The following is a 15610-nucleotide window of genomic DNA, read 5'->3' as shown; positions in this document are numbered from 1 at the left end:
AGCGGGCTCGGCTCCTCCGCGTTGTGTAACCACTCTCCGCGGTTTCCTCCTGTAACGTTTCCGATTTCACCCCCCATGAGTCTCCCCATCTCCGACCCTCCCCCCCTCTTCTCTTCCAGTGAAAGAGAAGGCCACCCACAGCAGCGGCTCCTTTTCATCTGCCCGGGCACCTCTCAGGTCAGACTGCGATGAGTGGACTGAGGTCTCCTGGGCTGCTGGCGCTGGTGCTCTTAATGCTCTCAGCAGGATATTGCAAAGAGAAAACTGACTCCGCAGATTTGAAGGACAGGCGGAGTCTCTTAAATCTGATCATGGAGATCATTCAGGAACTGAAAAGGTACCACCTGGAGAAGGACAGTGGGGTGCAGTACTTCTCCAAGCACGAGTATAACTTAGATCGAAGGGAAGTGGCCGACTATGGAGGATACCAGGATGAGCAGAGAGTTGGTAAGTCACAGCCCATGACTTGGGAAATCTTGTTTTTTCTGTAGGGTGCCTTGGTGAATCAGACATCACATCAGGTTACTAATTTTATACCAAGAACTCACCGCTCAAAATACCTGCAGATTCCCTTTGGTATCAGGGACTGACACAGACGACAAATTTGGAACAGAAAAACTCCATTCACATCTCAGAGTCTCATACTCTCTGGATAATGTACTCAACTGAAAGCCCGACCTCCTGTGTCACGGTGGTTTTGAACAAAACCTATTAATAAGAGAAAAGATGGGCTGAGATCAAATAAATTAGGGATTAAAATGCGCTTTTTCCTGGAAGTTTAGCACTTTTAAAAATGCACTTTATTTAAGTGTTTCTTGGAAATGACCCTAGCAAGAATTCCCCTGCAGGACTATACTAGCTCATCTTCCTTAAACTTTTCGCCCTGCTTGTTAGTCCCTTTTGCACTCTGGAGGTAGCACCTTTGAAATAGTAGGGAACTGAAACAGAGTACTCCTCTGTCACAGTGCAAGATATGACTGCTTTGGGATCCCCCTGCACTCGTCCTCCTACTCATTTCAATGGCTCTTCTCTAACCTCTCATGAAAGCCCAGGTTGGTTTGTAAGACATTCAGGGTTGTACAGAGCATTCCAGAAGCAGTCGTACCAAGCCACATAGCGATGGATAGTTACTGCTCAGTTTTGTGGTGTACTTTTGTGTGTCCAGTTGAAAGTTGGTTTGGCTTCTGTTGCTGCCATATCTAATTTATTACTGTCACTCCCAATCCCTGACAGCATTACTGCTGCTTATCTTACCATTCCTACTGAAAATGATGGCCTAAATATTTTCCAGCAGATGTCTACTCACCTTTTTGTAAAGTGGCTTTCATTTTGCTAGTATGCTATTTATTTAGCCTTTATTGATCTCATAAAGCTTCAGTGTACCTTATCTTCATTCTCATTCATATTCAAATATCCTCATGATTTGCATTTGTTGGTGGTTGTCATAAAAATGTTACTTCTCCATCTGGATCATTAATGAATATACAAAGGCAGACAGTTTTGTTCCGTTTCAGATCAGCATAGCAAGAACATTTTGTTTTATAAATGTTGTAAAGTTAAATAGTCCAAGCAGGGAATCCTGATCTGCACAACTCTAAATCTCAACATGAAACATGGGCTTAGTTTTTGGCCACCCTACATCAGCATACTGGTGCAAAACATCTGGTTTGTGCTGAACAGTTCCCTATGTAAATAATAAACCTACTTCAGAGCACATTAGTTGGTAGTGGTGTCATTGACTCCTAGGCAGGATTTTTCCTTCTGTTGTTATAATGGAGTTATTCCCAGCAACTCTGAAAAGGAACTACTGCTTAGAGTCTTTCATTTCAGTTTTGGCATCACTCTCCCAGTGAGCCTGTCCCATGGGAAATTTCTGAGTGAAGCATATGTGGTTTTAGTGCTTTTCATGACATAATTAGGTCAAATATGATAAGGTCAATTTTACTTACACTGACTAAAGTTAGAAGTAAATGAAGAATGACTTACAAGAAGTGTCTAACCTCAGAAGTGAATCAGATCTGGATGGAAATACTCTCTGCTTTATATCTGATAAGAGGTGCCAGGGGAATGAAAAAGGCTGCTCAGGCATTTATGGTCAAATAAATAAAGCGCCATGTAGTGTATCATACACAATCAGCACCAAGCTATCAGCATCGAGTTCGTAACAGAAAGCAATCAAAGATAGCTGTAAATCAGGAAGACACAAGCAAGGGTTAGGGCTAAAATGGATTTCAGTAAACCAGTTTCATTTTGCCATCTGCTGAACACAAAACGCAAGGCGGTAAACCACAAAACGTAGGGATCTAGAAGAGAGCAATTTGCTTGGAATAACTTCCTGTGAATTTTATTTACTGCTAGAGGGAAAAAAAAAGATTCCTGTAAGGAGATCAATCCAGTTTCATTATTGCAGCAGGACAGTGCTGGTACAAACACACCGATGACAAAAGAGTGGATACATTTGCATTAGAGAATTAGAAGACACTAAACCAAACTTAAATAGATCTTTGGGTCTTTAATAGCCATTTCTGAGCAGCCATGAAATAAAATTTCTGGAAGAATTTAAATCCATGTAAACTTGATAATGTAGGCCATAGAGAGCTAAAATCTGACTCTTAGTTAGCTATTATCATCACTAATGACTGCACACCTAACAGACGTTACTTGTTTCATCATTACAGTGTGTTTCACAGTTCCTTTTACAGTGTCTTCTTATGTAAAACAAATGCATGCAATTTGGCCTACTGTATGCAAAGGACTTTTGACCTCTGTGCATCTGTCAAGACGTAGTGGTGATGTCTGCTGGACAGAGTTTATTCCCTGTCCTCTTACTGTGCTTACCAAGCACAGTTCCAGTGCAGCAAAGTAACTGTTGTTTCTTCCATCCAACAGAAATAGTTCCCAGAGATCTGAGGATGAAAGAAAAGTTCTTAAAGCATTTAACAGGTATGTTTTAATTTTGCATTGTTATCTATCATTTCACATACATACCATAGGCTGCGCTCTTCTTCCTGTGAGCTGTGCTGATTCATAACTTACTTTTTCTCTGTATTTCAGGTCCACTTTACTTTAGCCCAAAATGTAGTAAACACTTTCATCGGCTTTATCACAATACGAGGGACTGCACCATCCCAGCATGTAAGTGCCAAAACCAAACACTTTCATAAAACAACAGAAAAATCTGAAATTGAGTAGCTCTGTGAGATACCAGCAGTGATACAGCGTTAGAATACATTCCTTGCCATGAAGAATTTGGAGTGCTCTAAAATGTTCTGAGTACATTTTACAGCCTTGCTAGAACAGCATCAGCATTGCAGTGAGGAAAACATGGTGTAGAATGGCTGTTAACACTGCCTCCTTAGGTACCAATGTGTATGCTTCTTGGTTTCCAAACCAAAGGACTTTGACTTCTCATATCTGACTTCTAGTTCTGCACATTCAAGATAGGATCAGAAATCCAGGTGGAGCTATTTCCTTTTCATTGATTATTTATATAGGACATAATTTATAGACATGTTATATTTTGACTGTTCAGTTACCAGTCTACCAGTGATGTTGACAGTGAACCTTTGAAACTCTTATCTTCGGTGAATTACAAAAGTGTAACTTCCTAAGGCTTAGTTAAAAAAAGTGCTGATGGACACAAATAAGAAAATTCAGCTTATAATATCTCATCTGGCAGCACAGAGAATCAAAACAAAAATAAAATCAAATATTGGCATTTATCAGTCAGTAGATGTGATTCCAGATTCATACTGAGAGGAACCTGTTGAGTAAGCAGATGCTATTTCAGTACAGCCTTTTCAGGATGGAAGCACACTTTATTTTACTTGTCTGAGGTCAGCCAGTTGGGTCAGTAGCAGAGCTGGGAATAGAAACAGAGTTACAGATTCCAAGTTTCAAGTCTTAATAAATATTTCAGCCTAATGTATTTTAAAGGCATATTTGGTAAGAATTGCAGACTTTCCCCTATTTGTAAAGCCTCAGATAAGGAATACCTTCAAAAATTAAGGATTTCTAGATAATGGCTAACCAGACCATGTTCTGTTTACATGGATGGAGATGGAAGTTGTTCATAATTAGTCTGTTTTGAACAAGCAAATGGTCATATTACCTTTTTCATAAGGATCATAACACAAATGTCATTTGACTCAGCACTAATGAGTACTGTAAGCTGTGAAGCTAAAAACTAGTTGGTCTAAAGTCTGAATTAGCCTTTTCCTCCTGGCAGGTGACATACCCACCAACATAATGTCTGGATAATGGAGGGTAGTTTGTATGAATGGCAATTATAGCATATCTGTGCTGTGAGTTAAGGATTGTTAGCATTGCATCTATAGGAAACAGTAGATGTAGTTACTTATTAATGAAATAATGCCTAACGAAAATCAACATCAGTCACTAGACTGGACTGACTAGCATCTCCTTAAAGTAACTCTTCTAGGAAAAAGGAAAACAACCTGCTTTAATTCTTCCTGCACAGTATGAAGTTACTTTTTGATAATATCCTCATTTCAGGTAACACTACATAGAAATTCAAAGGCCGAACAAGAAAGAAATTAAAAGCATCTACGCTGCTGCAACATGAGGGTAGTTAGTACAAAGGAATTTAGTTGGCATACCTTATAGTACTTTGTACAGTGTAGTAGCATTGACACCTAAAAAGTAATTTACTATCTGTCCATAACCAGCTTTCACAAAATTGGCTTTCAGTTTGCCACATTAAAGGAAAAAAAAAAATCTCTTGATTAATTTTGCAGTTTTGCATTGGTTCTGCCCCTTATTATGAATGCATCAAAAAGCAGAAGGTACCTAAAATAAGAACTACTGACAATAGGGCTACTGTGGAAAAAACAATTTTACTAGTTTTAATATGAAAATTGTTACAGTTATGAATGAATTTGTATGATGTGGTCACCTACTTGTGCTGGACTTAACATTCCTATCAACTAGGAGATGTTATTTGTCTATTTTAACAGTTTTTCTAGGAAGAAAATCTTTTGGAAAGTTGCATTATGTAGTTGATAAGCTCACTTACTGAGGGCTGGATTTCAAAGATGGAGAGCAGTGCTTATTCTTCCTCAAGTATGGAAATCCTGTAGTCGCATGTTTAGATTCCACATTTAAGCACAGACACAGATGTATGAATTTTCATACATACGTGCCTCCAAGCACATTTGCACTATTTGTTTATAGATAGTACATATTCAGGAGTTAGTTGCATAGTTACATGTGCCATTAGACATGGATTTCAGTTATGCAATTTTTACAGGCTCTATTTCTAAGTCTAAGGAGTCAATTTCTACACTGTTGCTAACTAAGGTGTTCATTGAACTTTATTATGACAATAATTTGCTCACCATTATCACTTTTGATTTTTAAAGGCAAGCTTGGTTACTTTAGTAATCTATTTATGCTCTTTTTTCTTGACAGACTATAAAAGATGTGCCAGGCTTCTTACTCGGTTGGCAGTAAGCCCAATGTGCATGGAAGGATAAAGGTAAGCCTTTTCAGAGCAGTAATGACATTCTAAGCAGTGGATTTTGTGTTTCATACATGCAAATTCATGGGAGTGTAATAACAATTGTACTCTAACTCGTCTTCCACTTTCAGAGTGCTTTAAGTAACTGACTTAATCTGGCAACTATTGGCAATAAATAATGGGTACCCCCTACTGGAAGTCATTATATGAAAGTCCATGTGCATCAGCTGTGAATTATTCATAGCAGCATACAGTTAGCGGATAGTGAATTTGTTGTTATAGAACAAAACTCAACAGCTGCAGTTTAGTTTTTAAGTGTTGACTCAGTTCACAATTGCCTGTATTGGCAGCGGCAGCCCTTTTATGTGTGCAGCTGTAGACCTATGTTGTACATTTTAGTATAACTTAATATATACATAGCTATACACATGAAAGCTGTATAAATGCAGGTAAGTTTCAGGTGCTTTTATAGTAATTCAATTAAAAAGTAATATTAGTAGCATTGATAAACTAACTTTAAGCTACTTTGATTTCTTGGGCTTTTCACTGTGTTTCACTGTGACTCTCAGGTCCATGGGTTTATTCCCTCCCTTTTTGCCTAGATGTACATCTAATTCCTACTGAAACTTTGGGAATTTCACTATGCACCAAATTAAAAAGAAAAAAACCAACCAACCAACCAACCAAAGTACTTCCAAACTAATACTAAAAATACAAAAGGACTAATTTACATTCTGTCCTCAACCTTAACCTGAGAAAAAATGTGACTTCTCATAAAGGGATAAATAATAACCCATATAGATTTGTCAGAAACAAATACTGTCAAACCAAGATACTTTACCTCTGTGACAAAATACACATCTTACGGAGAGAGTCAGTGAGAAAAAGCAATAAACGTTAAGCATCTTCAGTTTATTTTGTTTAAGCTTTGACACCATTTTGTGTGGCATTCCCAAAAGCAACCTAGGGAAATGTGATCAAGATAAATGTAAAAATGGCTGGAAAAAAACCAAATAAGTTATTGGTGCTTCATTGTCAAACTGGAAAAATGTATTGAGCAGAGTCACACAGCTACATTATGGATATGGTGTTGCTCAGTATTTTCATTAATGGTAGAAGACAGTATATTTATTGATGACAGCAGTGTAGGAGAAGCAACCATGATGGAGTACAATATCAAAATTGAAAATAATCTTGGAAAATTAGCTGAATCATCTAAAAAAAGGATAAAATTTAAGAGAAAGAGCAGAATTATGAAGTCATACAAGAGTAATCAACTGCAGAAATACACGGCAAGTCGTGAATAGCTAGACAGATAGTTCTGTAGGGAACATAGAGATTGTAGTGGGTCACAAACTAAGCATGTCAACCACGTCACGCTTAAAAAAAGGCAAACTATACAATAGAAACATTGTTTATAAAACACCTGAAATAATCATTGTTGCTGGAATACTGTATATAATTAAGGACACCAGACTTGAAGACGTATGGGTGCTTCTTGTAAGAAGAGCAACATGGATTACCAAAGACCTAAAAAGCTCAATTTACAAGAACAACTAAAAGGAATTGGGATTATTTAACCTAAAGAAAAGATGACTGCAGGAAAACATGATGGAGCTATTTAATTTCATAAAAAGTGGCTACAAGCCATTCTCACTATCCAGTGTGGATAACTAAGACATAATTTGGTTAATGTTTTAACAAGAGAGGATTCCAGCTAGACTTTGGAAAAGACTTTTCTAATACAAGGGCAGAGGTAATATATAATAAACCATTAGATGTAATTCAGCATCCAGACTTTACACTAAACTCTTCAACATGTCTTTAAGTATCTTCTGCCCAGCTTCCTCAAACAAACCTAAACTAACCCAGCTTCAATGCAGAATGTTTCTAATGTCCAGTAACTGTTACATTGCTCGTCTTTATTTGAAACATGGAGCCATGGAGAGGAATCTCTTATCCACACATGGTGTGTTCAGGGATGGAATTGTGAAAGCAATTAATAATACAATTAATAACGATAGCATTAGGACAAATAAAAATTAGCAAACAGGTAAATCCTGTGATCTAACTTGGAGAAATGCCAGGGATTCAACCTTTCAATTGTAAAATCCAGAGAGCAATGAACAAACTAGCTAGTATATAATGAATGATATTCACCTGAGAAAGATAGGTGAATGATATTATTACCAATGCTAATAAGCAGATGCATTAGAGTAGGGAATTATTTTCTCCCTTTCCTTAGAAAGTTTTATCTGTATCTTTACATCTTACCATGTAAACACAAAGTCATAATATGACAAAACAGTAATTAGACTAGTTCATATCACAAGCCAGGAGTCTGTTTAAAAAAAGTCCATCTCATTTTGCCAAACAACTCCTTTGCTCAACTAGCAGGCATGTTTCAGTATGAGTAACAAGCCTCCACTTCTGTTATTACCCACAGACACAAATCTTTAATAGTGCCACCAATCTTATGCAACCTCTGTTGGTAGAAAGGAAGGCTATGCTCTACCATGTATGCCTTGAGATCCACAGGTGTCTCTACAAAATGAAGCATCCTTCCTTCTCAGAGCTTTTCCGCTGCATCAGTTCAGTTTGTGTGGGTAAGACATCCCCTCTTGCAGAAAAGTGTAATGCAGTTAGTATCAGTTCTAAAGCACAGACTAACTCCTGAATGTTAGATAACGAAATTTGCTTACCAATCAGGAACCCAGGCCATGTTGCCTAGTTGCCACCAGCACCGTCTCTGACTAGTTTTATTCTGTAACACCTTCTCCTTCTTGTGTTCAGCATAGCTATGCAAGAGCCCTGTCCTGATGCTCTTTTTTTATTCTGTCCTTCAGCCTTGTTTTTCTCCCAGTTTCCTAATAGTTCCCATACTCTATGCTTGATTTGTTCTACCCCATGCAGATACTTCCAACAGCTATTATGTTGTCAGTATCTGCAGCAGGTAAGAAATGTCAAGAACAAGATTTCTGAAGTCTTCACCTAAAGTTCCCAATTCAGATCTTGTGGAGTTCCTGTGGCAGATGGTGATCAATCTGAAAATCTGGCCTCTTTGACAGCATTTGTCACAATCACTTTGGCTACAGTCGTACAGATTTGGTTTGAAAACTGCAGGTGCTACTGTTGGTGCCTTCCCTTCTCTATTACCTGTTCTTTCAGTGTTTGCTAGAGACCAACAATGATCTCATAATGTATAAGCATACATTAAAACCTCCTTGTACCATAAGGAGTAGTTCAAGGACTAAGGACTGCATTATCATGTATGATTACATACTTCCATTTCAAAGATTTCTTCTAATTACTATACTGAGAAGTATTTATATATTTTTAAATTATTTTTTAAAGTTTCTATGGTTACTTCAAATGAACAAGATAAAAATAGTAACAAAAAAGTTTTAAACTAATAAATACAAGACTAGTGCAAGCAGTAGGAGTCTGAGGGTAAGCAGAGAAAAGGAGCTTTATATTTAAGAAGGTTATGAAAAAAATCTAATAGTTGCTTGTTTCCCAAAGAAGTAGATATAATTAATGATATTTAAAGGAAAAGAGCCTAAGTTTCAAGATAGGGCAATGATAAATGTACATACATACAAAGGTTAAAGATTCCTAATAAGCTAAAGCATACTGATAACTGAAATTACCTTTGAAACTCAGAAAAATGTGTCTAAACTCCTCAAGATGTATAAACCATACTAGTAATATATGTTAAAAAAGCTGAAAATACAACACAAATTTGGAAGCTTTACATACATAAAGAGAAAACTGAAATACCACAGTAAATATCCCATTCTTGCAGACCATATTATATATCCATTATTTCAAACTTTCTTAAACCAAAATAATATTTGGGCTTTTATTTTTTCTTCAAGTGGTTTGCAACAATGGCAACAATGGCCCTTAATTGCTTGCTTTCTTATTTCAGTTTCTTATTCAGACTAACATCGAGTGCACTCAAGAAATTTCAGACATTTTCATTTCATAAAAGAAGTGGAGGTGGAATTAAGATACTGGTTTTGCATGTTATTCCGTGAAGGCAGATGCTTTTTTCCTAGGAAGCATAGCTTGATCCATCATACACAACTTCCCATGACACGTTCAGTCACCTGTGCCTGGTGACAGTTACCCTCCCAAGGTGATTAATTTAAGACTTTCATCAGAACTATTGCTTTGAATGAAATAGTCAGCCAGTGTATGGTTACTAGTGCAGCATAGCCCAACTTTAAGAGGCAATTCTGAGTTCTCTCTACTATGGGATGTACTGTGGCCAGCACCAGATATAAGCTTAGGAGCTTTATCATCTTCAAGGCGTGAATCTCTGTGATCGGATGCTTGCATTAGAGCAGACTTCCACCTGGGTGTTCACACTTGAAGAAGGAATTTTTTAATGTTAGCACATGGAAGTTCTGCTACAAAATCCTACTGGCAATGTATTTTAAAGTTAATGCTGATATTTAAACCACTAAATTCTTCTCTTATATAGAGCTTATCTCTTATCATCATGCACAGATAATGACTAGAACCAAATTTGGAAAACTGTAGTATGCCTTTACAATAGCTTTTTAAAATTGGAGCAATTGTATAGTTTGGTTAGTTTCAGCTAATATTGCTGGTTGGGTTTGTGATTTGGTTTCTTCTTTTTTCTTTGCATTAGCAAAGAACTAAGAATTGAGTGAAAGAGGAGAAAGGAGTTGTACAGCTACCTATCTCAGCAGAGACTGTAGTCAAATAGTATTCAGAATCTCCACTAGGACTACCTGCCATCCTTCAGCTAAATTCCAGTCTAATTTTCCTAGACTGATGTACATGACATAGACTATGTGAAATAATAATTAAAAAGTACAATTACAGATTGATCCATGCTAAAAATCTGGAACTTTTTAAGGGTTTCTGAAATGCTGGAGATTTAGAAAACTGCAATTTAGCTGAGCACTGGGAGTCCCAAGACCCACAGCTTTCAATCACATACCCATGCAAAAGCAGGTGTAGATGACAAATGAGCATTCTATCCACCTCCCGTTTTTCACCCTCTGAGAGCTGTATATTTTCAATAGTATTAATAACAAAGAAAACCTATTTATTAAATTCTCAGTGTTTAACTAGTCAGTTGTACCACGCAATGATCAAACCCAAAGCATGTTACTTTGAAACATCCCAGCTTAAACAGGGTACAGCAGGGGCACACATACAGAAAATAAGCTAGATGAAAATGCAAGACAAGGAAAGTTTATGTCAGTTTCCTTTCTAAGGAAGGATTTTTTTTTAAGTATTTGTGCTATCTGCAAAGCCAAAAAAAAATCTAAATTATATTAAGCTTTTCTGCAATACTATTACATTTCCTAATAGCTTAAAAAAATTTGAAACCTAAATATGTTTAAATACTGCTAACAAGCGTTTCTGTATGCACCAGTAGCTTCATTTACAATGGATTTTCAAGTCTGAATGACTTTGCATTCAAATGATTTTATAACAAATTATAGTTAAGCAATAGAAAATATAGAGAAACTCAAAATATAAGAGAATTCACACTGATCATAGGAAAGACAGTTACATATATTCAGACAGACGATATGAAAGTGTTAACCGTGAAAAATGACAGCAACAGAACTCTAGTATCAGAGAACCCAGTGTTTTTTGCCTCCCACATGGACTTTGGTGTCCATGAGACACGCAAGCTTCAGCTGAATCTGTTCACATGCAAGAGCAGTGTCCTTCACATGAGCAGTTCCTGATGACTAATAAGACACAGTGCATTTTCCGTTTCAAAATAACAGGTTGTCTTAGAAACACATGAAACTGGGTAGACAGACTTGGAGCATTCAGTGGTCATAGAAAATGTGGTTGCAGAAAACAGAAGTCACTGGAGAGAGGATGGATTTCTAGATATGTATACAGAGATGGTCACATTACATTTTCTCACAAGGCTTAAAGGTGTAGGGGAAAATGGTCATGGAAACCTTCACTGCTCAATCTTTGGATTAACATTCCTACAGTATAGCCAATATAGGTACATAAGCAGTTTGGAAACCTGTAATTTCCTATCAGTGATTTTGATACCAGTGTCGTAGAAATTATTTTAATTTCATTCCAAGAGACTGTTCTAGGAAGGGTTAATAGAAAGGGCAGCAAATTGACCCATTGCAGCTCCTACTGTTCGTGTTGCCTCAGTGTTTGTAGGTCCCTGGGGCTATATTTATATGACTGAATCTCAGAAAGTTACTTCTACTTGTTTCTTCTTTACATGAGTCCAAATTTCTTTACTAATGGGCCCAATGAAACATCAAATCCTTCCCAGATCCTTCAAGCCTTACCTTGGCAGATTTGTATTACATGATGTCAACAGCTTCGTGACACCACTGAGACAGAAATTTGCAATCTGTTAATACTATCCTGGAGGTTTCTTCACTTTTTGACTTCACAGCTGTACTCATGGGAACAGGCTAAACATAACTATGAGGACATTTAGAATAGGTAGAATTGTATTTTCCAAATCTGTCTACCTAAAATAAACCACCACAAAAAGTGAAGCATTCCAAAATTGCAGCCTTATTGAATAAACAAAACAATTTAGCAGTCAGGCTGATGAGGTAAACTGAAGTCAACAGAAATGCACTATTGGATCTTTCTAAAGTTATTACTGAATTCTCCAGCTTTCTTCACTATTTTCAATATGATAAACATATTCTTAAACACACGTATTTGAGTAAAAAAATGATGAAAGGCAATGTTCTTCTTTCTTTTAATCCACCAGATGTTATTTCCATGAAAAGAAACACCAAGAACCAAGAGAAGTGCCTTGGAAACCAACAGGGAAATAGAACTTACTACCTTTATAATATACTCCATTGTGAAGAAGAGATTTATTTTTGCAGATTGACAGACTACTTCCCATAATTCTTTTAACATGTGTTTTGTATGTCGTCAACAGTTTGCAGATTGACATTCTTTACAGTAGCATAACTGCCAGTAGTAGTTACTGCTCCATACTTAAAAATCCACTTTACAACTGATGTGTAATGCTGCCAAAAATTACGTAAACACAAATATTTCACCAAGGAAACTGATGTTCTATTGCTTAATTCTACAATTTTAAGGAATGTTTGTTTGTATATCTAGAACTACTAAAGATCTGCTCCACAGTAGTTGTGGTCACTTGATATCCTTCCTGCTTATGCAATTTTTTAAAAGTTTGGTTAAAACAGACTTGCATTGGGGTCACATTGTACCCTAGGAGTACAAATTGCATGACAACAGGAACATAATTCCAAATAGACGTATTTTTGGGGACAGTGGAGCATGGATTTTGTACACAAACACAAGCTGCCATTAATTTACTTTATATAATAAATGTATAAAACATTCCAGCGAACGTGCAATATGTAAATACTGTAAATAACAAGCTTAAGTAATAAAGTGTTTGGTATTAAGTTGTTCTGAGTTTGCTTTCTGTTCACTGAGTCCATATAAAGAAGCTGTCTTCCAGTAGCTACTCTCATTTATCCACACTTTAACCAGTTACCAGCAAGAGTTCACTGGAGTAAGAAAGAAAGGTACACCCACCTCAGAGAAGTCCAGTCATTTGGACACTGTAGATTTGTGACGTCAGACAGATCTGTGTGTTCCGATCCTGCAAAATGCCCAGACCAGAAGGCAGCTCCAGCTCTCCAGAACATTACAAATTTGAATCTTCTTTTATGATAAATGGTTGTTTTGGCTATTTTGTTTAAAAAAAATCTGCAGTCTGTTCATGATACTGCAAGGCAATATAATCAGTAAATATCCACTAAATCATTTTAGTATTTTAAAATTTTTAATGAGTCAGTGAACACTTACTCAAGACTTGATACACATTTCCCTTTCTTCCTTAAATCAGATATTAAATCCAGTTGTCATAATACAATGGCTCAAACAGGAAGAAAATTTTTATGTGCAATCTATAGACGAACCTCATGTACTTTTATGTTAACACTGGCAGTTAGCTTCCATGTTATTCTCAATTCAAAACAGAAAATGTAAAAGCAAAACCAAACACTCCTCCCCACCCTGAGAAATAGCTAGGAGCTGGGATTCTTGAAATTCACACTTAAGAGCCTTCAGCATCTAGGTCTTTAGAAGAAAAACAGAAAAAAAAAAAGGCAGAAGTACAAAATCTCATCCTAGAATACGGCTGTAAGGGTGAAGTACATATTTTGTATTTTCTTTCAGTAATCACTGAATGCTGAAGTTTCATTTCTCAATGAAAGTAATAAATACATATCAGAAAACTGATACATCTACTGCTGAGAAAAAACAGATAATCTACTGCTATAGATTCACTTAGCTGCTCATCTGCAGTCGACACATGGGTGGAACTCTGTCCTCTGTGGTTCCACTGACTGAAATCAATATGGGGAGTTTAAATTAGTATCAAACTTTCTTTTTGTACTAAAACACCTAAAATGTGGTTAAATAAAAACTTTCTGAAAAATTCCTTGGAAAATAGTAATTTATTTAACTTAGTAGATGAATATAAACAAATCACATGGAAGTTTTTTCTAGATTTAGCAGAAGTCGGCATGCTTTGAAAGAAGATACACCTACACTATAGCAGATTTGTTAATATTTATTCTTAGGTATAAGTTTACTACCTAAACTAAAGCCATGGTGGGGGAGAGGGGGAAGGAGGAGTCAGTTCTGTAATTTCTGAGTCAACATTACATTTTTCATGAGTGGTATTTTAAACCTGTAAGAGCTTAGTCATCTGCGTGATACATGATTTGTATTTTACAAATTCTGTTAAAATACCATGGTGCTCTCCTTCCTCTCCTCCAAGAGTAACACGCTAATAAAATCAATCAATCAATTGCTTTTTCCTCCTAGTAGAGCTTGTGAATTATTTAGCCAATAGATTACCTGCTGAAAATAGACCTCAAGTCTGGAACTTTTAAAATTTGAACTGAACTTAACACAAATAGTTTTGACTTAGTACCACGTTACAGGAAGATTCCTAAGCTTAATGAAGGTATACAACCATACCCTTTAATCTCCCTTCTGTTACCCCAGCAGCACAAAGATAAAGATTCAAGACTTTTAAATCTTAACTTTCATGTGTAGGAAACTAGAGGTTCAATTCTTACTCAGTCATAAATAGGAAAACAGAAACCATCATGTTCTCAATCCCTAGTTATCTTATTTTCACTGAAATATTTAAATGGTCATTCTGGCAGAGAATAACATTAGATTATGCTGAAATACTTCCACTTCTGAGATTAGTGCATAAAGCCACATTTAAGTGGATTTGTCCCTATCTGCCTATCATTTTCCTTCATATATTTTATTAAAGTATTAATAAAAAATGGAGAATAATTGTTTCCAGAGTCAGTGCTTGATATGACCTGAAATATTAAATATACATTATTCTTTGTCCCCGAAGTGAAATATCTATTAACTTGCAAATCCCTAGCTTGTTCTTTAAAAGTCAGAACTACTGGTAATGCAATAATGCATAAGGATCCCAATTTCTTTCTTTAAGTGTTCCAGCTACCACTTGCCATTTTGTAAGCAGGTTCTTAAGTTTTGTCTCATTTAAATTTTAGCACAAACCAGAAACCTCACTAACACAAACACAGCTGTTCTACAGCAAGAGTCCCAGGAAACTTAATTCCCGCTGTGCAGGCTGCAGCACACACAGAGCGACACCAGGGTTGCTCCCTCCTCAAGGAGTAAGAGGGTCCTCCATTGAAACGCATCCCTCTCCCAGAAGGTAGTGGGTGACAAATATAGGGGCAAGGCTCCTAGTTTGGAAGGCAGACAGAGGCAAATCCAAGGCTAAATAAATACAAAAGCAAGTTTTACAGATAATGTGGTAATGCTAGTTCATAACAATGCTGGTATTATTCAAAATAGGCAAATTATCATGGCATCAGTTACATTACAGATCTCAGTAGTACTATTTACATTTTTAATGTAGAAATGAAAGGTGATGTTCAGAGAAGCAGGCGTGGATTTTTACAAAGCATTCAATTTTTGTCCAAGAGTGGACTCAATGTCCTACTCAGTGGCCTTCTCTTAACTTTGTATTACTTTACAGACAGACTTGTCTTCAGGTTGAACTATCAGAAAACACTTTCAACAGGATGTCCATTC

General features: G+C 36.6%; 1 protein-coding gene across 1 annotated transcript; it reads left to right on the top strand.

The window, feature by feature from the left end:
- Positions 1-122: 122 nt before the first annotated feature.
- On the top strand, positions 123-12764 carry FAM150B (family with sequence similarity 150, member B). The gene is made up of 6 exons (XM_010182666.1): positions 123-447; positions 2890-2943; positions 3055-3135; positions 5431-5497; positions 8719-8720; positions 12237-12764. Exons 1-4 carry the CDS (start codon positions 189-191, stop codon positions 5493-5495), a joined length of 459 nt encoding a protein of 152 aa, XP_010180968.1. The 5' UTR covers positions 123-188; the 3' UTR covers positions 5496-5497; positions 8719-8720; positions 12237-12764.
- Positions 12765-15610: the final 2846 nt, after the last annotated feature.

The sequence above is a fragment of the Mesitornis unicolor genome, unplaced genomic scaffold (assembly GCF_000695765.1).
Source record: "Mesitornis unicolor isolate BGI_N332 unplaced genomic scaffold, ASM69576v1 Scaffold31860, whole genome shotgun sequence".
Classification (NCBI taxonomy): domain Eukaryota; kingdom Metazoa; phylum Chordata; class Aves; order Mesitornithiformes; family Mesitornithidae; genus Mesitornis; species Mesitornis unicolor.
This window is presented reverse-complemented; position numbering and strand designations above follow the sequence as displayed.

Excerpts from the sequence above, each read along its gene's own strand:
- FAM150B (XM_010182666.1), top strand. The coding sequence starts at position 189 with ATGAGTGGACTGAGGTCTCCTGGGCTGCTGGCGCTGGTGCTCTTAATG. Across the intron at positions 448-2,889 it reads CCAGGATGAGCAGAGAGTTG|AAATAGTTCCCAGAGATCTG; the intron begins GTAAGTCACAGC and ends TCCATCCAACAG. Across the intron at positions 3,136-5,430 it reads GGACTGCACCATCCCAGCAT|ACTATAAAAGATGTGCCAGG; the intron begins GTAAGTGCCAAA and ends TTTTCTTGACAG.